This window comes from Sceloporus occidentalis, unplaced genomic scaffold (genome assembly GCF_023333645.1).
Source record: "Sceloporus occidentalis isolate IW3139 unplaced genomic scaffold, rSceOcc1.0.p SCAF_12, whole genome shotgun sequence".
In the NCBI taxonomy this organism is placed as follows: domain Eukaryota; kingdom Metazoa; phylum Chordata; class Lepidosauria; order Squamata; family Phrynosomatidae; genus Sceloporus; species Sceloporus occidentalis.
Window position 1 is genome coordinate 20,770,339 of NW_028316992.1, and position 23,632 is coordinate 20,793,970.

Genomic DNA, 23,632 nt, shown 5'->3' on the forward strand with positions numbered 1-23,632 from the left:
CACTCCAGTGCTTAGGAATGGAGTGTGGCTTTGGCGTGACCTCTGGAGTCTTAGGACCCATGCATCATTTAAACAGCATACCTCCAAAGAGACCCGAAGCAGCTTTATTTTGGCAGTCTGTAACAGACCATAGTTCTGCAGTGCAGCATAACCCTCCCATACAAATGATACAGGTTTAAGGGTCCAACTTCTCTAATTAAAAGGTGTGATGTAGAAGATTAGAAGAACGTTTCTCTTCCTGAGACAACTGTGAACAGTATCTGCTGGGAATAAGATTTCACAATACTAATAGTACAAAGCAACTTCCTTTTATTGATACATTCAATAAATAGTCAGCAATATGGAATACAACACTGTTAAACTGAATCCCCCTTGTAAGATGAAGGGTATCTGATATCAAAGGCAGGATAAACTATTTTTGGGCTACAACTCTCCGAATCTGCTAGTTAACATGCATTAAAACAGTGTACATATCAACAAATTCAGTGAGAATTTATGGAATTCCATAACAGTGTGATAAAGTCTTTGTCAAAAAGAGCATTAATTGTGCTATATTCATTCTTAATATTAACATCAAAATTACAAGTCCAAACAAGTTAAAAATTATTTAAATATGAACAGTCTCTTGTGAAAGTTTATTCTATTGCTTATTTTACCTGAGTAGATGTTGGAGCTTTTCCAGAGCAAAGGCCTAGTAAGCTTCCCATTTTCAGCTCTGCTTCTTTAACCGTATAATCCTCCGGCACTTAACGGGTGCAATACAAGAACATATAATTTTAAAAATTAGAATAGGTACAAAAAATAATCTCACAAATGCATTGTAATTCATACATTTTAGAAAGTTTAAGCCATTGAACACAGGTGCCAGAACCCTGCATCAAGGAGATGTAACATAATTGTTTGGAACTTAAAGAACTGCACAAGCCTATTTGATGCAATCCTCCCAAGCCTACCTTTTTAGTCCCGCAACCTCTCCTAACACATTTCCAGAACAGAGGATCAGGGGTCACATGCACAGTGACTTTAGCTGGAAGCACTGCAAAAAATATCCACTGGAACCTTTAAGAAATCCTTGGGCAATCTCTCCAGATCTTCCAGCATCTCCAGCAAAAGGGAAGAGGCTGATGATGTTGCCATTGATCCCCCGCACTCCCAAAATGGAAATAACTGTGTTTTGGGGAGGGAGAGATTTACTGAAAAAGACTTATGACAGCATAAATTGGATTTATGGTATTGTAAGTCTTCAAAAATAATTCTGGGAATCACTATTAATCAGAAGTTTCAACACCTTTTGATTCAAGTGAGGTTTATGTTTATTTATGGCTCATTCCAAGATTGCAAACTAAGAAGGAATTACTGTTTGCTGTTGCTCACATAGAATGTAATAATTAAAACTTCCCTCTCTCCTATTTAAACATATCCTGTATAAACAGATGAAATCACTTATAGTATACCCACCAGAATCCACATGTTTAGAGAATAAAGCTCATTCTTTGGACAACTGTTTCTCAGAATGGTGCCTGCATCAAACATGATGGAACTTTCCTCAATGAACACCCTGCAGCAGTGCCAGGACGTAACGGCCGTGCTGTTTGGACGTGACACAGCCGTTACGTCAAAATGGCGGCGCCCATGTAGACAGGGCGCTGCCATTTTGACGTACTGAGTACATCCTAGGGTTAGGGAGCATCTGAAAAGGACCTAGTACATGCTTTTTGGCCCATCTGGATAGGGCCTATGTTACATAATTTTTATAAATAGTTTTGGAGGTGTAGATACAGGAAAACCTTGTCTTAAACGTTTTATTCACTATTTTAAAAATAACTGCATTTTTTTCATCTTCTTACTTTCATTTTTTTAAAAAAAAAAGCTTCAGGGAAAAAAGTTCACCAAATGATACACATTTCAAAATATTTTTTCTGCTTTACAAATTTACTAATTATTTACTACTACTACTACTACTACTACTACTACTAAAGGAAATTTAGGCCCCGTACAGACTGGCAGTTTATGCAAGTAGCCTAGGCAAACTAGGGCTGAGCATCCACACGCCCTCAGCCCTAGTTTTATTTCACCGCCCACCCACCATTATGGTGCATGCCCGTGCATACTGCATGATGTCCGTGGTGTGTAGCGCCCAAATAGCGCTGGCCGGAAGGGCGTCATCATGGTGTGCGAGTGCGCCAATGACGCCCCTTCTAGGAAGCTGCTCAGAGAATGCAGCCATCTGTACTTCCAGCCACCCCTTAGTTTTTCTTTTTTCTGAGCCTTCACATTTCTAAACATAGCTAATGGTATGGGATTATAGGATTCCAGCTTCAAACCACATACAGGGCTGCAGTTGCTCTGATTTAGAAGACTGAGCCATTACCTTACCTGGGCAGAGAAGTTTCCCGTTTTTACTAATGGGTCTGAGACAGCTATTATTAACTGAAACATGAAAAAAGAGTTCAAAAATGAAATAAAAACAGCCATAGGAAAAATAATAATTAGCATGAGCTTTTTTAATCTTAGTAATAGACAGGCAACTAGGACAAGATCAACTGGCCCTATCTTTCTGAAGGCAACGCAAACAATCTTATCAGTCCCTCCCAAGCAAGATCATCTGTCTGTATCAAAGATAAAAGTTAAACATACACATTTAAAATCTATTTTATTAATTTAACTTGAAATTTGACGCATTAAAAAAGACAACAGATAATATTACTGTATATGTAATATTGTTAGAACCTAAAAAACCAAAAGACAAAACAGAAACTTAAAACAGAGAATATCAAAACACCACATATTTTAATAGCAGATTTATAACACATTTTCACTAAGCTAGAACCCTATAATTTTCTTTGATTTTTAAAAGATAATCTAAACCAGCAGAAGGGAAAACTAATGTTATATTTTAGATGCACAAAATAGTAAATAATAGGTGAAAACTACATCTTAAAGGAATAATTTTTACTGGTGTACTATTTCTCTAACCATGTAGTGAGTTTAGTGTTCACCATCCAGATTCTTTGTACCACACTGCAGAGGACTGGAACAGATTGCTTTGGTATGAGTAGGATTAGTACATTCAGGAAATGTCAGAAGGTTATCTGTTTCCTTAATCATGTAGGTACTCTCATGCCTGTATTATTCTATCACCCTACTTGTTCAATTTATATGCTGAAAACATTGTAAGAAAAGCAGAGCTAAATCAGGAGTGAAGATATGAGGAAGGAATATCAACAATCTAAGGTGCATGGATGATAAAATAATAATGACGGAAGACATCACAGACTTGGAAATGTTACTAAGGAAGGTTAAAGAGGAAAGTGTGAAGGAAGGATTAATGCTGAACCTAAAGAAAAGGACAGATTGCTTATCTGTAACTGTAGCTGAGTGGTCATCTGTGAATTCAATCAAATGGGTTATCCTGTGACTGGCAAAGCATATTCAGAAACATCTAGTGGTATTACAAACATTTTGTCAGTAGCCCCAGCCACTCTCCAACTGCCTTATTGCTCTCTTCCCCCCTAAACCCTCAGTTCCATGGACGCCAAAGCAGCAGCCCAGGATCCAAAGAAGGGCAAGGCATGATGAGGGGAGAATGGGAGGGGAATGATTTGTATGAATTCACAGATGACCACACACAAGCAGGGCATATTGCTCCCACACAGAATCACTGTCTGTGAACCCAAGGCAAAGAACCTCAAGACCGAAGGACGACCAGTCTTGATCATGTGGGGACTCTGCAGTTGTCAAGCAGAGAAATTTAATACAGAGATGTAGTTGAAACAACACCCACTCAAGATAATGAGCCAGTCACGCAGGCAGGAAAAAAAGGCCTGCCCGCTCACTCATATGTCGCACAGACAGCCACTAAATCCCAGGAACAGAGACTTTGGAGATAATGGCTATTTGTAATCTGAAGATGAATGAGAGAAGAAATCATTTTGGAGGGTGATAACATCCAAGAAGTTAAAGTAATTTGGAAGATATATGTCTTGCCTGAAATGGGCAGGAAACAAGACCACAAATAAAAGGAAACCTCTGGCCTAGACAAGCAGGTGTCAGACTCATCACAAAATGTATAGCATTACAGCTTTATTGACCACAGTGACCTCCAATGGAAAGATATCCAGCGCGTGCTGGATGTGGAGCAAGAGAAGGAATCAGTGTGTGAATCAAAATTTTCTCACTGGAGAAACTGGAGGAGAGATTATTTTTGCTCATTCTTTCTTCACCTACCAAAATAAAACCCTAAACAGCTACTCTGCAGGGCCTTGCTATAACTAAAGTGAGAAACTGTGGGAGGCTGCAAGTGGGTACCTTGGCCACTTCTGCAAACTGAAAGAGCCTTTTTGTTTACAGAAGGGAATTCCCACCTGGATCCAACCTATCTCTTATCCTAGCTCCTCTTACACTAGTTTAAGTCTTCAATATTAACTCTGAAATAACAAAGCCAGCTAACTTAAATATATAAAACTGTCTTACCTAGCTCCTTGTCCAACTGCATTTCCTCAATTGCTTTAATTCGGATATCTGCCATTACCTAAAGAAAAACAGTTAATGCAGTGTAATAAATGATAAACTGAAGAAACACAGACACTGCTTTTTGTCCAGACATTGCTTTTTCACTGTGCAAGCAGAAGGCAGACTGCCCAATTAATCTCTCCCTTCCCTTTTTCCCTAGAACCCCATCACTCTCAAAAAACAGAACAGAACAGAACAAAAAGCCCAGCTCTCCAGATTACTGGGGTCTTTCTATAACTTCAGTGTCACCCTAATTTGGGAAGAGGAATCTGACACTGGGATTTTTAGAAACACGGGGTTCTAATAAGGGGTAGAAGTGGAAAATAAAGATAAAGTGTATAATCTGCTTCCCACCTATGCAACCACTGGAGACAAGTCTTTACAATATTTGCATCTTAATACTCACCTCTGTTAGAGAGGAATAATTATTTGCTATTATTCATTTCTTCGCCAATGGGAAAAATGGGAAACCCAATTGGGAAGAATAACACAGTGGTGAGAATTTTGTGCAGTTTTGACCCAGTAGTTGAATATTCTGAAGTGTTTTGGGAAACTGCAGAAGTACACGCTTCCCCCCATGAGAATTGTGAGCTTTTGCATGCACGCACGCACACACACACACAATCCCCCATTAAAAAACGTTTCTAGGCAGCTAAGTGCATTTTGTGCAAAATTAGTGTTTTCAACAAAAATGCCAGCAATCTTATGCAAAAATTGTGTGCAAAAAAAGAAAAAAGAATAGTGCATAAAAATAATAATAATAATAATCATCATCATCATCATCATCAGCATCATCATCATCATCACCACATTATTTTGTTTTCCAGAGCGGTCTTTATTGTGCAAGATTTTTATTGTACATTGTACTGCACAGAAACTTCTCTCTTGAACAGAAAATACATGTGGCTGCTTGGAAACATTGTCTTTGCACAAAATCTTACAATTCCCATGTCTTTCTACACAGAATAATTACTTTAAAGAGCTCTGGGTGTGTGAATCCCAGGCAAGATGTGAACATAAATATTTATGTTCCCCATTACAACGAAAACCTATGGAAATTATTTATTCTGGCTTGTGAGATTCCCTACTTCTCTCCTTTAGTGAGAGAAAATGTTACAGACAAGAATTTCATTTTACTTGCAGTCCTTTAATTCCTAAGACAAATAAACCTCTCTATCTCTGCTAGGCAGATAAAAAGAATACACATTTAACTGTTTCCTAGAGCTATGTAATCTAAACATTGAAATCGCCATCTTTTTGCATTTTACTATTTTCCTCATAAGCAAATGACTACTCAATGAATTTCAATTTAACTTGCTTAGTTTTTCTGTGCTAAACATGTAATATCATATCATTCCTCTTTTTATAGTATGGAAATTCTTATGCATCCCAAGACTAAGGCCACTTTCTTCAATCTTGGTACCAAGTTGCATACTAAAAGCTGCATCTAGGGAAGGTGCCAGAAAATACCCAGTAGAACATGCACTGGTAATGTTGCACAGCATCAGCTGCAAATATGTAGTGTAATTATGGCACACTTTCCTGAGGACTGTCAGTTGTCTGGGTACAAAAAGTAAGCACAAGGAAAAAATGTACTGCAGAGAAACCCAGCCCAGTCATTTAAATATATCCACTATTCAGAACACAGTACTGCATGCACATTTTCCACCTTAAATTTGGGTGGTTTTGGTACTAATTTAGGAAGCTAGGTGTGAATCAGTCCCCAGATGTGGTTGTTACAAACACAAACACATCTTCAGGTCATTTTCTCTTCCCTATAAGCGCCTAGAATATAAGCAGGCAAAAGTAACAAGAGAAGCAGCTTCTTGGAACTGGACATGTTAAAAATGAAAACAGAATAAAGTAGCTGGACTGGCTGGCCAGAATGGAAGGACATGAATCACAGGAGATGTAGCCTCTCACAGCCATGCACAATCACAATTCTGTTACTTACTGTTTCAACAGTTGCAGTAATTTTAACTTGTATCTCTTCAGCCTCCAATTTACAGAAATTTTTTACTTGTAACCAGCTGATATCATGCGTAAAAGCAGTCAAATTGCCGCCTGCCACATTCACCATGCTGCAAACAACACATGCTTAGAATGCATAATTATGCACCACATGTAAGACAAAATGCAGGGAATGTATTCTGAACAACTGTACTAATGAAAGCAAATTAATGCCCAGCAGAATACAGTCTTATACCAACAGCTCTTATAGCAAATATGTCACAGCACAATCCCCACCCCCATTGACATCAAGAAGGCATTGTGACAGGCATTAAATATACAAATGTAAGAAAACGCATCATCGGATTTTAAATTGAATTACAGTGGATCCTTGTTATACGCTGGGGTTTGGTTCCAAGATCCCCCGTGTATAACAAAATCCGTGTATGCTCAAGTCCCATTAAGTATAATGACATAGCAAAATGGTGTCCCTAATAAAAAATGGAACATCAAGGAAAATTTATACTTTTTTGGAACATTTTCAAACCATGTATGCTTAAATCCGTGTATAAAAAATCCGTGTATAGTTGATATTGTGTTCCTATTAGTTTTTTCCCCCTTTTTCCATCTCTTCTTTTATTAATGATTTAGATACTACTGTGAATAAGTACAACTATGACACACTTTCTAAATGTGAAACAAGTGTCCACTCCGAGAATATTTCAATCTATGTTAGACACAGGAAGGAAAAGGCAAAGGAGTTGCACATCAAGATTACTGGGAAAGCAGCTATTTGCACCTCCACAGTTGTACATGCACTGATGGCAAATTCATGTAGTCTTTCAGCCTAGAGGCTGTTATCCAAAGTGTATATGTAGTTTTGTCAACTCAAACAGTATAAATGTTAAACCCCATCCAGTCTACATATCAAAGCAATCTCCCTTCTGATCTGATCAAACATCCAATACAGTCCACTGGGTAAAATATTGAAATCATATTAGATGGCCCCATGCCTTAAACTTAAAGAGTGGGATTTTTTTGAACTGTAGGCATGGCAGTTGTGGCTTCAACTTTGTGATTTCCAACCACATTGTTTGTAGATGCACTGACTGTTTGATTAACAGAACTACTGCCTTTTGGAATATGTTGCAAAATGTGATCATGTACTGAAAGACAAATGTGTGCCATTCTTCAACATGTGAAGCCTTCATATAGCACCATATCACCCTGAATACACTCAGTTTCATCTGATTTTGGAAGCAAAAAAGAGTCAACCTTGGTTAAAATCTGGATGGCAAATCATCAGGTTCTCAGGGATCTTCAGGTAGGGCTATAGAAGAGTCCTGCCTGAAATCCCAGAGAGCCACTGCCAGAGTTAACAATCTCGGGCTAGACGGATGATGGTATAGCATAGCATTTATATTACTATACCACTTCATAATGAACTAAGCACTCTCTAAGTGGTTTACAATCTGTAAGACAATTGCCCACAACAATCTGGGTACTCATTTTACCCAACTACGAAAGGATGGAAGGCTGAGTCAACCTGGAGCCCTGCAGTAGCAAATTCACAACGTTGTGGCCGCTGTACCAGCATTTAACATTGCACCACCAGAGTTCCAGGCATGATTCCAAATAAAGCAGCTTCCTATGCACCTCAGTCCATATTGGATTAATAAGTCAATATTGGATTAATAGATCAGTATCTAGAGCACTTAACAGACAAATATTTCTAAAAATGTACTCTGTGAATATTAATTTCAATGAAATTGATTTGGATGACTGAAACTGAAGTATGACACCATTTGTTCTGAGATATCTCTTTGGATCTCCTCAAAACATGATGGCATCTACATTAATATTAATGTAAATAGTCCCACCAAAAAATCTCTAGGAAGACACAGTGGGCCCTTGGTATCCACTGGGGTTTGGTTCCAGGTCCCCTTGTGGCCACCAAAATCAGTAGATGCTCGAGTGCCATTAAATACAATAACACAGTAAAATGGTGTCCCTTATATAACATGGCAAAATCAAGGTTTGCTTTTTGGAATTTATATATTTTAAAAATATTTTCAAGCCACTGATAGTTGAATGCATGGTTAAAGAATCCATGGATCTGGAGACCTGACTGTTTATTTAATATACATATTCCCATATCACACCTGTGTTACTGAAAGAAATGAAATTATAAAAATTCACAACACTTTTTCAATAATCATGTCTTTACAAAATAAATGTAGGAACAAGATGACACATAGGTTCTTTCACAGAAAACAGTCCTATTGGGGGAAATGACAGAAGAGAACACTTAATATAAACCCCTTGGAAGACAACTCCAGCTCCAAAAGGTTCAAAACAAATGCTGGCAAAGGAAACTAACTTTGAAAAACTAGCTTCTGAAAACGAGCTTTGTCAGCATTGTTCAGAGTTACTCACCATGGTCAAATCTTGGTACATTGATTTTTCATACCACTTGTTTCTCAGCAGGGTTTAATCTGGGGGGGGGGGGGGCAGTGCTGTAGAGTGTGCTCCCAAGCCGCCTTCTCATCAATTTGTTCCCAAATAATGTCAACAGGAAGATTTGTTTTACCTCGAGAATAAACCTTCAAACCTGAAGTTATGAAAAGCTTGGGCATATCAATCTCCTCTTTTTTCCCCCTTTCTCCCTAACTGATATTCACCAGTCCTCAACATTCCTGGAAGACACTGCTAATGCTTAAACTTCACTTGATTGTTCTGTGTTTTCCTTTCTTTTAAAACCTACAAATTGATGGAGGGGCAAACCCAGAAGGTGGTGCTGGGGGACTCCTTCTCGACTCACTGGCCATTGGCCTGTGGCGTTCCTCACCATTCTATGTTGTCCCCTATGCTGTTTAACATTTATATGAAACCACTGGGAGAGGTCGTCTGCAGTTTTGGGGTGCGATGTCATCAATATACAGATGACACTCAACCTTACTACTCCTTTCCACCTCAATCCAAGGAGGTTGTCCTGGTCCTAAATCAGTGTCTGTCATCGGTAACTGACTGGATGAGGACAAACAAGTTGAAACTTAATCCAGGCAAGATAGAGGTGCTCCTGGTCAGTTGGAAGGCAAGTCAGGGAAAAGGGGATCCAGCCTATGTTAGATGGGGTTACACTTCCCTTGAAGACACAGGTTCACAGTTTGGGGGTACTCTTGGACTCAACTTTGAACCTGGGGGCCCAGGTCTCTGCAGTAACCAGAAGTGCTTTTGCACATTTAAAGCTTGTGTGCCAGGGGCACCGGTTCCTTGAGACACCAGATATGGCCTCAGTGCCACATGCCTTGGTTACATCCCGTTTGGACTATTGTCACAGGCTCTATGTGGGGCTGCCTTTGAAGAGTGTTCAGAAACTTCAGCTGGTCCAAAGAGCTGCAGCCAGACTGTTAACTGGGCAGGATACAGAGACACCTCTGTTGAAATAGCTCCATTGGCTTCCAGTTTGTTTCCGGGCTCAATTCAAAGTACTGGTCATGACCTATATGTCTCAGGTCCATGCTATTTGGCAGACCATATCTTCCTGTATGAACCAGCCCAGGCCCTGAGATCCTCTGGAGAGGCCCTTTTCTATGTCCCACCGCTATCACAAGCACAGTTGGTGGGGACGTAGGAGAGGGCCTTTTCGGTGGCTGCCCTAGACTCTGGAACGTCCTTCCCAGGGAGACCAGAATGACCCCCTTCTTGTTGGCCTTCCGCTGGCAGGCTATGACCTACCTGTTCAGGCAGGCTTTTAAAGAGAATGGTTATAAAGAACTGGCTTGGGATATTGTTTCATTTTAAAGTGTTTTATAGAGTTTTCTCTTTTTAAAATGTAATTTATTCCTTTAATAGCTATCTATTTTAACATTGTAATAATTTAATTCCTTTTTAATCCACCTCTTTTCTATGTTTTTAATTGTATGTGAAGATACTGTGAGTCACAGTTCTGGGGGAAAAGCGGGATACTACTACTACTAATGATGATGATGATGTTTCTATATAACTGACTTAATCTTAAAGTGTATAGAAATCAGAATATTTTCACTGGTGACCCTATTTTACTTTCAAATTAATAAGCACTGGGCCACCAAGTTTAGGTTTAGAAGGAATTATGATCTCAAGCAACAACTACAGGCTGACGTTCTTAGGGGAAAGCCTGTATGGTTTTGTAAAAGATGTGCACTGCCTAAGCAACTTACAAAGATTTTAAAGCTAAAAATTTTAAAGCTTTAATCTTCTGTCAAAAACAGTATACATTTGATCCCAGAGGGCAGGAAGCTGGATCTGCTGATTCCCAAATACTTCTACCCCTAAGAGTCTATGCATTAAAAGTACAAACCACTAGTCTGAAAAATGAATAAAAACAAAGAGCTCATCTGGCTTGCCAAACAAGCTTCCAGAATGGAATTACACCGTGAAATCAGAAATCAAAATAATCATGCAATGAGAGATCAATTTGAGACACATACCTTTGATCATGGCTATCTAAAACTAGAATGGAGCTTCCATCACTAAGGCCAACAGTCCTGAGAGACTTTTCCATATCTTCCTCAGGAATAACTTTCCAGTTGTCAGCTTCTTTCTCAGACCCTGAATGATTTTTTAAGATTATCCCTTTAGATGACGTTAAAGTTTCACAAATCATTCTCAGGCTTGAACTACATGAAAAAACATGTTGGGACTCCATAAACTGCTGCCCCTTTCGTCCTTCATTATGTCCAGCTAACCGAAGAACATTTATGAGAACAGGTTCATGGTCAGTGCCAGTCTGAACCTCCACTCCATCAACCTATGGAAACAAAATTGTAAAGTCTGAAAAAAATAAGGAGAAATTAACTTTTCAACTTCAGTACTCTGTCACTGGCGAATCATGGTTTCTTTATGTACTTCATGGAATATATAATAATTTTGTTTTCTAAGGGGCGAAGCAGATGGACATCCAGGAGCAGCCAGAAGCTGCTCTCGGCTTGATCCCCTTAGGACTATGCTGAACACGCGCTACAACCCTGAGGGCACCTCCCGCTGCAGACTCCAATGGATTGTGGCAAGGAGCGGAAAAGATCTGCTCTTTTGGAGGTCGGTTTTAGGCCACCTTAGGTAGCCTCAGCATGGAGCATGTATCATCTAAACACCATGCCCCCAGAGTGGCCAGAAGACGCTTCAGTCTGCCTGTCTGTTTCAGGCCTTTATAATATATTAAATTTTGTGAATATTCAGAAATTTTGAGTGGTCACAGTAAAACGAATGATTCATTATCAGGAAGCAGCTAACAAGTCTGCTGATTCTGCACAGTGGAAGATTTATTCAGCCCCAGACTACTAAGCTAGGGGGTGCCACAGAATTCCTTGTTACTCCATGATGTTTAATGCCCACATGAAGCTGCTGCGTAAGGTCATTATGAGTATAATGATGACACCCAGTTAAACTTCTCCTTTTCAACCAGGGGTGTCCAAATAATGGACCAGTGCCTGCATGTTCTGAAGGGCTGGGCGGGGGCCAATAACCTAAAACTGAATCCTAATGAGATGGAGTTCTGTGAACACTCTGTGGTTCTGATTCCAAGAATTGGGTAAGCAACTTGTCCCAAATGGGGTTGCAATCTCTCTGAAGAATAACCCTGGAGGTTTTTCTAGATCTTTTTCTCTTTTGGGAGATCCAGGTCGAATCCATAGATCAGAATGCCTGGGGCTGGCTTTAACTGGCCTGGCAACTATGGCCCCTCCTGAACAGATAATCACTTGGATACAGCAGCTCATAAGCAGGCAACTTCCTGATTAGACTAGGGCAATATCCTCCACATGGGACAGCCCTTTGAGAATGACTTGGAAGCTGTATCTAGTGCAAAATTCAGCACGTACAATGCTGATGGGAACATCCAATAGAAACCCCACTGCTCAGAGGTTTAAAGAAATTGCAAGGGGTGACAATGACTTTCCAGTCTGAATTCAAGGTGTTGGTAATATTGTTTAAAGACCTCAATGGCTTGGGACCTTGATATCTGAAGGAGGACTGTGTCCCATATATATACCTGACTCAGGTCTGCTCTAAGCATCACCAGTGAGAAGACTTGGGGGGAGGGATGCTGTGCTGTGGCACCCTAGTTGTGGGATATCCTCCTCCAATTAGAGGCCCAATTAGCACCAATACAGGCTTCATTCTGGTAAATAACAATATGGCTTTTTATTAAAATTTGGGGCCTAATGATTTTGCCCTAATCTATACATGTCTTATTTGAATTGTTAACACATTTGATATGCTTTTAGGCTATTAAATTATTTCTGTTTTAGCTATTTAAATTGTTCTAAAATGTTTTTAATTTATTTTATCTATGTGTCACCCAGAAATCTTGTACTATAAGTTGGGATATAACTTAATAAACTAACTAAAGAAGCATGATTACCACAAGATTTAGATGATTCCAAATCTGGGAAAGTAACATTTCAGATGATACATGATTCATCATTTTAGCATTTTCAGTCTAGCAATGCCATGTAAAATTATTCCCTTCATTAAATGACTGAAGTTCACAGAACATACAAATCAGAAAATATGCAAGTCAGGTGTCAGTGTCAATGTCCAATATTATTGAAAACAATAATACTATCTGTACTAAATTTTTATCAAAGAAAAATGGGTACAAAAACACGATTGTATTTTTTAAATTTACCTATCTGGTGACACATTAAGACATGCTGATGTGAACCAGAAGTGTTTATCGTCAGGGGTTTAGGATTTTTTTTTTAATGGCAGCCTGCAGGAGGCAGGGATGGCAGGGATGCCCAGGACCTTCTCCTCCTTCCCTCCAGGAAGGAACCCACAAAAGCTCCTCTGTTTGGAGCACCACACAAAAGCAAGCAAACAACTCCCAGAATTCCATAGCAAAGAGCCAGACAAGAATTAAAGCGGGAAGGGAAGCTCACAGGCCCCACCTGGAATATTGTGTCCAGTTCTGGGCACACAATTCAAAAAGGACATTGAGAAACTGGAGCATGTCCAAAGGAGGGCGACTAAAATGGTGAAAGGTCTGGAAACCATGCCCTACGAGGAAGGACTTAGGGAGCTGGGGATGTTTAGCCTGGAGAAGAGAAGATTAAGAGGTGATATGATAGCCCTGTTTAAATATTTGAAGGAATGTCATATTGAGGAGGGAGCAAGCTTGTTTTCTGTTGCTCCAGAGACTAGGACCCAGAGCAATGGATGCAAGCTACAGGAAAAGAGATTCCAGGTCAACATTAGGAGGAACTTCCTGACAGTAAGGGCTATTCGACAGTGGAACAAACTCCCCCGGAGTGTAGTGGAGTCTCCTTCCTTGGAGGTCTTCAAACGGAGGCTGGATGGCCATCTGTCAGGGATGCTTTGATTGTGATTTCCTGCATGGCAGGGGGTTGGACTGGATGGCCCTTGTGGTCTCTTCCAACTCTATGATTCTATGATTCTATGATTCTATGATTATTTGTAATAATTGGTTCCTAGATTTTGAAAAATATAATTTAGGATACGATCCTTCCCCTTAGAGGAACGCTGCTTCTCTTTCTTCTCTATTTTCAAGTGCATACAAATAATGAGATGAAAACTGGGGAAACCACAGAGCTGTGGAATTCTCCCATATGATATGCCTTCCCATATGCCTTCCCTTTCTGTGTGCTTCAAGTTACCCAAGATACAGTTTTCGAAAGAACTGCACAGAGGAAAAGAGAGGATTGCCCTGGGATATAAGAGATTTTTCTAGACTGCACAGGTGCATTGCTTCTCCACCAAAAGAGAAGGGAAGTAGGAGAAATACAGGCTTCCAGGGATCAATGTGTGATGCTTCTCTTTTGTATGAATACAGTTTAATTATGGTCACCATTACATTGTTGAGTTTTGTGGAAACTGAAATAATACACATTCAATGCACACAGTGTTTGCAAATGCTCATTCTACCAAGAAAAATAAACAGCTCAAAAATGACTGATGCAAAACACTCAGGTCTTTGTACAAAGAAATAAAACATGTACTTCCTCCATGAATAACTAGATACTAGTCATTAATTTTTGTAGTTTATTTAAAGAAGTCAAAAATCTCCACAAGCTTTTAAAGCAAACTTAAAATGGTCATCCCACCTACAAATGTAGAGTGTTTTTACCTCCTTTCCATTCCACACAAATATACCAGCTCCATCAAAAAGCCCAGTGTTACACAAAGTAGCATCTTCACCTGTCAAGATCAAACAAAAGTTTAAAAAAACTCTTAAAAGTTTGTTTTAAATTGAATTGGACAATTACAGCATAAAAGATATCCTCTAGTGACATTAGACTAGATTTGTAATGTAGCAAAGTGTAACAATATTTAGCCAGGCTTCAACTGCCCCTGATATTTGTTTATCTTAAATAGACTGGCAAGGAACCAAAGATCCTGCTCTGCATACAGAAGGAACTTCCACTTGTGGATGAAAGAGGGTTGTGTGGTCTACTCTGAATTCACCCCTCAAAATTTTTCTAGAGTGTCAGGAGAGACTCTAGGAGCTGGTACAAACGGGCCAAAAGGCCCATGCTCTCCACAGCCATTACCCCTAGACTGGGATCTGTTCCGGACTAGTCCCAGGCCAAAGAGGCATATAGACCCGATGTTTTCCATGGTGTTTTCTTGAAACCCCATGGTGACAGCCAGCACACCGCACAACAAAGCGCACCCTGTGCCTACCTCCACCACTGGATCTTCTCAGAAGCCCTCTGTCATGGCCTGTGACATCTGAGGGGGGCATCTGGCCATGTGGGTGTAACCAGGCACCCCATTTCCATCCTTACAGGCTCCAACAGGTGTCTTCTGAGAAGACATGATGGCAGAGGCAGGTAGGGAGCCCATGGTGGCAGCAGCTCCATGGTATGGCAGTGTGCAGGCATGTAAACACCCACCTTTTGCTGCACCAGCTGAGGGACTAACCCAGGTCAGAACCAAGCACAATACAGCATGGACTTGGCTATTTGGGGAGTGGGGCAATAACAAGGCTGTAAATCAGGAGAGTCACATAGGGAGGGAGGAATCCTCCTTGCCCGCAAGTGTTCAGGCAGTGGGATTAATCTACACACAAGATATCTCTTTCTGAAAATGAAAAAAGAAAAATTATGCACCAAAAAGACTCAAACAATGAGTTTTATAACCCAAAATCATGCACACTGAATACACACACACACACACACACACACACACACACACACAACATTTACGTTAACAGCATAATTTGTTCAGAGGTATCAATTGTGCCTGAATTTAGAATTCTATCTTCAAATGTTTTTGCCTTGAATGAAAGGAATGTTAAGACCAACTTCTCCATCAAAAATTGAGAATTAAGACACTAGGGGTCAATATAGAGACTAGTGCAGGCATGTTCCTCAACATTTGTAGTAATAGCTAGCCTGAAGAAGAAGAGCTCTCCCTCCAGTCCATCTGCCTTGGTCCAGGCCTCAGAGGGAGAGAAGAACCGCTGGACCTCATTCCTTTTCCCACCACCATTTCCTTCTCCTTTTGTGTCATGTCTTTTAGATTGTAAGCCTGAGGGCAGGGAACCGTCTAATTAAAAATAATAATTGTAAGCCGCTCTGATAGCCTTTGGGGCTGAAGGGCGGGGTATAGATACCACAAACAAACAAATAAATATTGTGTGTTTTTTGCCATATGTTGCTTTAGACTTAGGAGGAGATAACACTATGACATTTAAAACCTTTTAAAAATATATATCTTACCCTCAAGGGTTTGGTATATATGCAGTCCAGCTGGCAGAGGCTTTGCAAGGCTGAGAACCAGATCTCCTTCCCAAAATTCCAGCAACTAATAATAAAGTAATGAAATATTTCAATAGTGCATACAGCATATGCCTGTCATATTGCAGTTAAAAATTATTCACATCTTTTATTTGCAGGTAAAAGATAGTTCTAGGTTTGTTATTTTACCTTTCCTTGCCATACACACACACACACACACACACAGAGTCAGAAACTGGGATTTTATGTCATGTGTACATATGTTTTGTTGGGTCAAAGGAGAATGATGGGAGGTGTAGTACTAAGAAAATATAGGGGGTGTGATTCAAAGGGATGCCTAGTGTTTTAAAGCTGGAATGTGCAAGTGTGTGTAGGAGGAATTTTCCCAGAGTCTCTGGTGCAAAGGATCACAGCGGAGAGACTGCTATGGCACTGAGGGCTAGGTGAAAGAGGGTGATGTGAAGAGAGAGGGCTGGCATGTTTTGATTAATAAACAAGTGACAGAAAAGCCCGCAAAGTTTATGGGCAGGGTATTGTTAACATTATGCCAATGTTAGTGGATAATAGCACTTCTGACTTCAGATATCTTCCTGTTGACACCTTAGAATGTTCTGCAATAAAGTTTACTGTTCGTACTCAGAAGACTTGTTCTCTGAACTACAGAGGAGTTGAAGCAGTTCTTGACACACACACACACAGCATTGTGCAGCCAATGTGGCTACTGCAGGCACATTTCCTCCAATTGTTTTGCACCCAATGAGTCTGCTTAATGACACTATAAATTTGTCATTGAAACAAGCCAGCTAATTTCATATAAACCACAGTTAACAATAACCATCATGTTCTGGTGTAGGCAATAGGGCAGGCTGTGATTAAGCACAAACAGAACCAAAAGGTTACAAACCTTTACACATAGTCACACCTAGTCACACCTGACAAACTTTAGACTTACCTAGGCTAAACATTAATAAGACTTTGAAACACAGTAGGTAATCCTCTCCAGATGTTAGCAAACCATATGACATGAAAGCATAAATATACATACATATATTGCACACACACACACACACACACATTTAGTTTGTTTTCCACTGCATACTAATACATTTCTATAATTCTATTTTTATTGTTACTAAAGAAATTCAAGCCAGCAAATCTGGAAAAATATAATAGCAAATACCTGAAAAACAGACTGCCGAAGTTCTCCCAGTGTTCTCCTCTTATCAAAAGTAAGATCTACAACACTCTCCTTTTGCGAACGCAATGGGTGCAGGGCTCCATTGCAAAATTTATAGTGAGAACATATGTGGAGATGCAAATCGATATTATTGTCTGCCAAATCACATTCTGCCCTTCAAGGAGTATAAGAGAAAAAATAAGTCTAAATTTGAATGAACAAAACTTTTAATTTCTCTTAGTACACATTTTATCTTCAGAAATTTCTCACTGTAAAAACCGATGAACACATATCTATTGTATATTAGCAAATGTTTTTCAAACGTTTTGTTTTTGACTCACCATGCACACAGTATTGAGCACTATTTATGTGTGTTTTTTAATACCAAATTTGAATGTGTACATACTTAGAGCGTTAACTTTTGTATGTGTACATTCAGGAGTGTAGCAGGGGGAGGCAAAATGAAGAATCCTGCCCTCCTCAAAATTACAGCAGAAAGTAGTACTGTATATACTCATGTATAAGTCTAAAAATTTAGGTAACCTGGGTCGACTTATCCACAGGTCAATGTAGGTACTGTACCTTAACTCTTACTGAAAAAAGGAGGAATCATCCCCTGGAGAAAGGCAAGAGTGTATTCTGTCCTGGAAGCACCAGCCCTCTCTATTCTCTTATCCATACAGTGATAAGAGTGAGGACAAACATTGTGGCTGGAATTTTGTAGGTTCTTTGACATTCTTTTGGTTTGCTTCATCCTTTTGATCCTTTGCTATATGGCCCTAGGTTTTACCCTCCACTTATCCATGGGTCATATCAAAATCCATAACTTTTGCCCTCAAACTTGCCCTCGACTTATACATGAGATCAACTTATAGTCAAATATATGCGGTAACTGTAATTGTAACTATACCAACAACAAGAAGAATATGATTCATTTTTGTCTTGCCTTTTTTCAAATACTGGGTTTCAAGGTAACTTTGTTGTTGTTGTTGTTGTTGTTGTTGTGTGCATTAAAACTGTTTCCAAGATACAGTGACCCTATTATGGGGTTTTCTTTGCAAGATTTGTTCAGAGGGGATTTGCCTTTGCTTTCCTTTGAGATTATGTGTGACTTGCCCAAGCTCACTCAGTGGGTTTCCACCACAGAGCAGGGATTTGAACCCTGTCTCCCAAGTCATAATCCAATGCTCAAACCACCACACCATGCTGGCTTTCCAAAGTAGCTTACAAAATACTAAAACCAATACAGATTAAATACTGTTTACTTGTTTATTTTTCAATATGCACAATTAGAGAGCTCTTGAAATTTAAGATGTTTTTTGTATAATGCCTTCTTTTACAGTGATTTAAAAAAGACAAAAATATATGTCACTCCATATATAAGCATGCTGGCTGTAAACAAAATCTTTCAGCAATATGCATTTGCCATTAAACATCTTAGCTACTTGTTGATAAAGGAGAATGAAGGGCAAGGTTCCTTCCCAGAGAAAAAAGATTTTCAAACTATAACTTAGCATTAGTGTTAAAGTATTTTTTTCTTTTTTAACTGAACTGATTTCTTGAAAACATTATTGATTAGCATATAAAACTAGTACAGGAAAGGCCAGGAAAGGGGCTGGAGGACATTCCTTGGACAGCAAAACTGCCATATACTGTGCTTTGTTGTCAATCATCTCTCTAAACCAGGGGTAGGCAACCTTTTTGAGCCAGGGGCCGGGTTGCTGTCCCTCAGGCGACTGGGGGCCCGAAGCCGGGGGGTGGAGCTTCGACCCTCCAGGGCGGGGCCACGTGCCAGGGGTGGAGCTTCCACCCTCCGGGGCGGGGCCATGTGCCGGGGGTGGAGCTTCCACCCTCTGGGGCGGGGCTGTGTGCTGGGGGTGGAGCTTCCACCCTCCAGGGGTGGGGCCGCATGCCGGGGGCGGAGCTTCCACCCTCCGGTGGCCAGGCCTCCCCATTTTTGCTGGCCCCTGACGGGGCCCCAGGCCCCATCAGAGACCGGCAAAAAAGCTGGGGGGGCCTGCCAGTGCTGGAGGACCCCCTGGAGGGCCCAAGAGACGGCAACGGGCCTCCCAGAGGCCCCCTGCCGCCCTCGGAGCCCTCCTGGAGGGCCCCAGCGACGGGACCGGGCCCCCCAGAGACCGCCTGCTGCCCTGGGAGCCCTCCTGGAAGGCCCCAGAGATGGCAGCGGGCCCCACAGAGGCCCCCTGCTGCCCTGGGAGCCCTCCTGCAGGGCCCCAGAGACGGAGGCGGGCCCCACAGAGGCCCCCTGCTGCCCTGGGAGCCCACCTGCAGGGCCCCAGAGACGGCAGCGGGCCCCGCAGAGGCCCCCTGCCACCCTGGGAGCCCTCCTGCAGGGCCCCAGGGACGGCAGCGAGCCTCCCAGAGGCCCCCTGCCGCCCTGGGAGCCCTCCTGCAGGGCCCCAGAGATGGCAGCAGGCCCCGCAGAGGCCCCCTGCCGCCCTGGAAGCCCACCTGGAGGGCCCCAGGGACGGCAGCGGGCCTCCCAGAGGCCCTCTGCCGCCCTGGGAGCCCTCCTGCAGGGCCCCAAGGATGGCAGCGGGCCCCGCAGAGGCCCCCTGCCGCCCTGGGAGCCCGCCTGGAGGGCCCCAGGGACGGCAGCGGGCCTCCCAGAGGCCCCCTGCAGCCCTGGGAGCCCTCCTGCCGGGCCCCAGAGACGGCAGCGGGCCCCGCAGAGGCCCCCTGCCGCCCTGGGAGCCCACCTGGAGGGCCTCAGGGACGGCAGCGGGCCTCCCAGAGGCCCCCTGCCGCCCTGGGAGCCCTCCTGCAGGGCCCCAGGGACGGCAGCGGGCCCCGCAGAGGCCCCCTGCCGCCCTGGGAGCCCACCTGGAGGGCCCCAGGGACGGCAGCGGGCCTCCCAGAGGCCCCCTGCCGCCCTGGGAGCCTCCTGCAGGGCCCCAGGGATGGCAGCGGGCCCCGCAGAGGCCCCCTGCCGCCCTGGGAGCCCGCCTGGAGGGCCTCAGGGACGGCAGCGGGCCTCCCAGAGGCCCCGCCACCCTGGAAGCCCTCCTGGAGGGTCCCAGAGACGGCAGCGGGCCTCCTAGAGGCCCGCCGCCGGTGCTGCGGCGGCCGCTCTGGGCGCCGCCATTTTGGGTGGCAAAATGGCGGCGAAGTCTCGTGGGACCTCCCCCGAGGTCGCGCGAGACTTCGCCACCATTTTAGGCGAAAAAATGGCGGCGCCCATAGCCCCAGAGGCCGCTATGGGCGCCGCCATTTTTTTGCCCAAAATGGCGGCCCCCAGAGCGGCAAAAAGCCGCGATGGGCGGCGGCGGCGGCAGCAGCAACAGCAACCAGGGGCCGGTAGCCAGGCCTTTGCGGGCCGCATCCGGCCTGCGGGCCGGAGGTTGCCGACCCCTGCTCTAAATGCTAGTCATACAACTGTAGGCAACACTCAGCTTCCGTATCTGGAAGATAAAGTTTCTTTATAAGACTACAGACTATATAAGGATAGCAAAGTGGAAATAACTTACTTACCGCTTCTTCTGCAATTTCATGTTAGTGGCATCCATTTCATTCAAGAGGTGGCTTGGAACCCGATATCTGGGATTTCCTCGAGCTGTGTTCAAAAGAAGCTGACTGAGTATCAACTATAAAACAATTATACTAAAAGGATTATCAGGCTTTGAAGTTACAAGCTTCATGGATATCCTTTTGATGGAGCGGGAGGAACCTGTTCTCTTCTTTTAGGTAGCAATATATTAACAATGTATTTATGGCATAATGATGATGTACTATTCACAAATCACACAGCATCATTTACCTTGGCAGCAAAGAAAATATGCATCAAATACCTAAAGATTGGGGGGGGGGGGGGGAGGAGATATCATGTTTTGCAAATCAATGACTATTGCTGATCTATGTTTATTGTGGCTGCTATGGATTTAAAAAATAAAGTTACTGAACACAACATTATGTTTAATTATACACGAAAAACTGTTATTGCATTTGTGGTAACCACAAACTTTCAAAGAGATGCTAGAAATAATTTTCTCAAAATGCTAGTTGTTTCAATATGTACATTTGTTTTTGCTAATGCTGCTCCATAATAGTCACTGGAGAACTTTGCTCCTAAAGTCTGGACACTACTCAGATCTAAGCTACTTCAACTACTTCAGCAGGGGTCTCCTGCACTGTTTCTTTTAAAGCTCTCTGTAAATATGAGCCAACATGGTACACTGACGAGTGATAGACTCTGGAGACCAGGGTTCAAATCCCCGCTCGCCCACAGAATCCCACTGGGTGACGTTGGACAAGTCATACTCTTCTCTCAGACTCAGAGGAAGGCAAAGACAACCCTCTGAACAAATCTTGCCAAGAAGACACTGTGGTAGGGTCACTGTAAATTGGAAATACGTTACAAGTATACAACAACATCTCCTGTTCCTTTTAAAACTTTCTGTAAGCTTAAAATGGTGTTTCATGACTGCTGAAGAGCAAACAAAAATATGAAAAGCCCAAACACCCTGTGTAGTTTTTGTTTTGTTGTACCTTCAGATGGTCTCATCATTTGGGATTTTCGGTAGAACAGCATGTAGGCACTCTCATTCCCCTGAAACTGCTTCTCAATCTCTCTTTCTCTGATTGGCTGAACTTTGGAATCATTCAAATCAAACCAATGGGATTCAGAAGAATGTTTGTTTAAGTCCGTCGATGCTTCTTCCAATGACATTTTCATATCTTCATTTTGCAAGTGGCTTTGGGATGGTGATCCAAAATGGAGGTAGTGGCTTTGGTCATTCAGCCTAACTTTGCTTTCATCAGAACTGAGAAGAAATGCTTGGGAATTGTTCTGTAAATACTAAAAGGAAAGGGGGAAGGGGACAATTTTAAAAAATCAATTCATATAGTGACACTATTATTATTTACTGACATTTTATCTTGAAATAAAAATCTTAACCAAAATTTGGATGCATTGACAGCAGAGTTACACCATGGTTCAGCATCAGGTTTGTGGTCTGGGTTTGCATACTACTTATTATTTTTCTGCTGTATTACATCCCAACCCTATTCTATGCTTCATCTCAACTATAAGACATACTAAACAAATGCGTTTGATGAACTGTTCAAAGACAGAGTCAGAATGTTTACATATTAAACTTCATGCCACTTAGAATTTCATTTCATTTTTAATGATGCAGCTTTTACTTCAAATGTCCCTGCAGGTGGTAAATGCATGTCACTCAAGTACCTCAGAATAAAAACAGGCAGCTAAACCAGGAAAAACAGAACAGGTAACACTTCATCTCCCAGACATGGCCATACAGGCTTTGGAATTCTAGGTGCTACAGACTAAAAACCTAATGTTTCCCAAGTCTGAAATATAGTACAGTGGTCCCTCCAGATTTGTTGGGGTTAGGAGTGAACCCCCGTAAATGTGAAAAAAGCACAAATAAAAAACACTATTCCTTTTGCCTGCAAGAACATCTCTCTATGTCCTTCAGTGCAACTCTATGAAATCACTGGATATCTGCCAGAAGTTGATAAGAGAATCATGCTGTACGATCTACAAATGCCTAGAGAAATGCTTTTTCTGGGAACCTCTAGGTCCTCCAGCACAAATCTATGGTCAACATGCAGCAGAATTGCACTGGAGGATTTAGAGATGCTTAGAGAGAACATATTAATCAAAACTGCAAATAATCAAATCAGCAGAAGTGAAAGTTGCAAATGTGGAGGACCAGTATGAAAGACAGAGCAAGACATATCCGTGCATAAGGAATTGTATAAAACACACTGAATAAATCAAAAGGAGTAAATTGTATACATGCCCTATACATATGGAAGTCAATAGGGTGTAGTGGTTGAGTGTTGGACTATGGCTGCTGCCACACTGCAGAAATAAAGTAATTTGCCACCACTTTAACCACCACTTTAACTGAATGCTATGGAAGTCTGTGATTTGTAGTTTGATGGGGGACCAGCGCTCCCTGACAGAGAAGGCTAAAGACCTCACAAAACTAGAAATTTCAGAATTTCATAAAAATGAGTCATGACACTTAAGGTGGCAGCAAACTGCTTTATTTCTGCAGTGAGGAACTTGGAGGACTCTGAGGGACCAGGGTCTGAGTCACTGGGAACCCTCTGGCTTCCATGGGAACCCACTGGATGAACCTGAAGAAGTCATATTCTCTCAGCTTCAGAGGAAGGCAATAGCAGACCACCTCTGAAGATGTCTTGCCAAGAGAACTTCATGATATGCTTGCCTTAAGGCTGATGTAAGTCAGAAGAGACT

At 42.0% G+C, this 23,632-nt stretch overlaps 1 protein-coding gene across 2 annotated transcripts in view; it reads right to left on the minus strand.

Annotated features, from left to right (window-relative positions):
• USP40 (ubiquitin specific peptidase 40) overlaps positions 1 to 23,632 on the minus strand; it is a 59,799-nt gene that overhangs the window by 20,802 nt on the left and 15,365 nt on the right. For both annotated transcript variants that reach the window (XM_089477645.1, XM_089477644.1), the window contains exons 11-20: positions 21,889 to 22,198; positions 20,875 to 20,956; positions 17,386 to 17,557; positions 16,188 to 16,272; positions 14,591 to 14,661; positions 10,935 to 11,254; positions 6,467 to 6,593; positions 4,474 to 4,531; positions 2,377 to 2,430; positions 657 to 745 (exon numbers count right to left, since the gene is read on the minus strand). In XM_089477645.1, the coding sequence (XP_089333771.1) occupies positions 657 to 745; positions 2,377 to 2,430; positions 4,474 to 4,531; positions 6,467 to 6,593; positions 10,935 to 11,254; positions 14,591 to 14,661; positions 16,188 to 16,272; positions 17,386 to 17,557; positions 20,875 to 20,956; positions 21,889 to 22,198 (1,368 nt within the window). The remainder of the gene's footprint in view (positions 1 to 656; positions 746 to 2,376; positions 2,431 to 4,473; positions 4,532 to 6,466; positions 6,594 to 10,934; positions 11,255 to 14,590; positions 14,662 to 16,187; positions 16,273 to 17,385; positions 17,558 to 20,874; positions 20,957 to 21,888; positions 22,199 to 23,632) is intronic.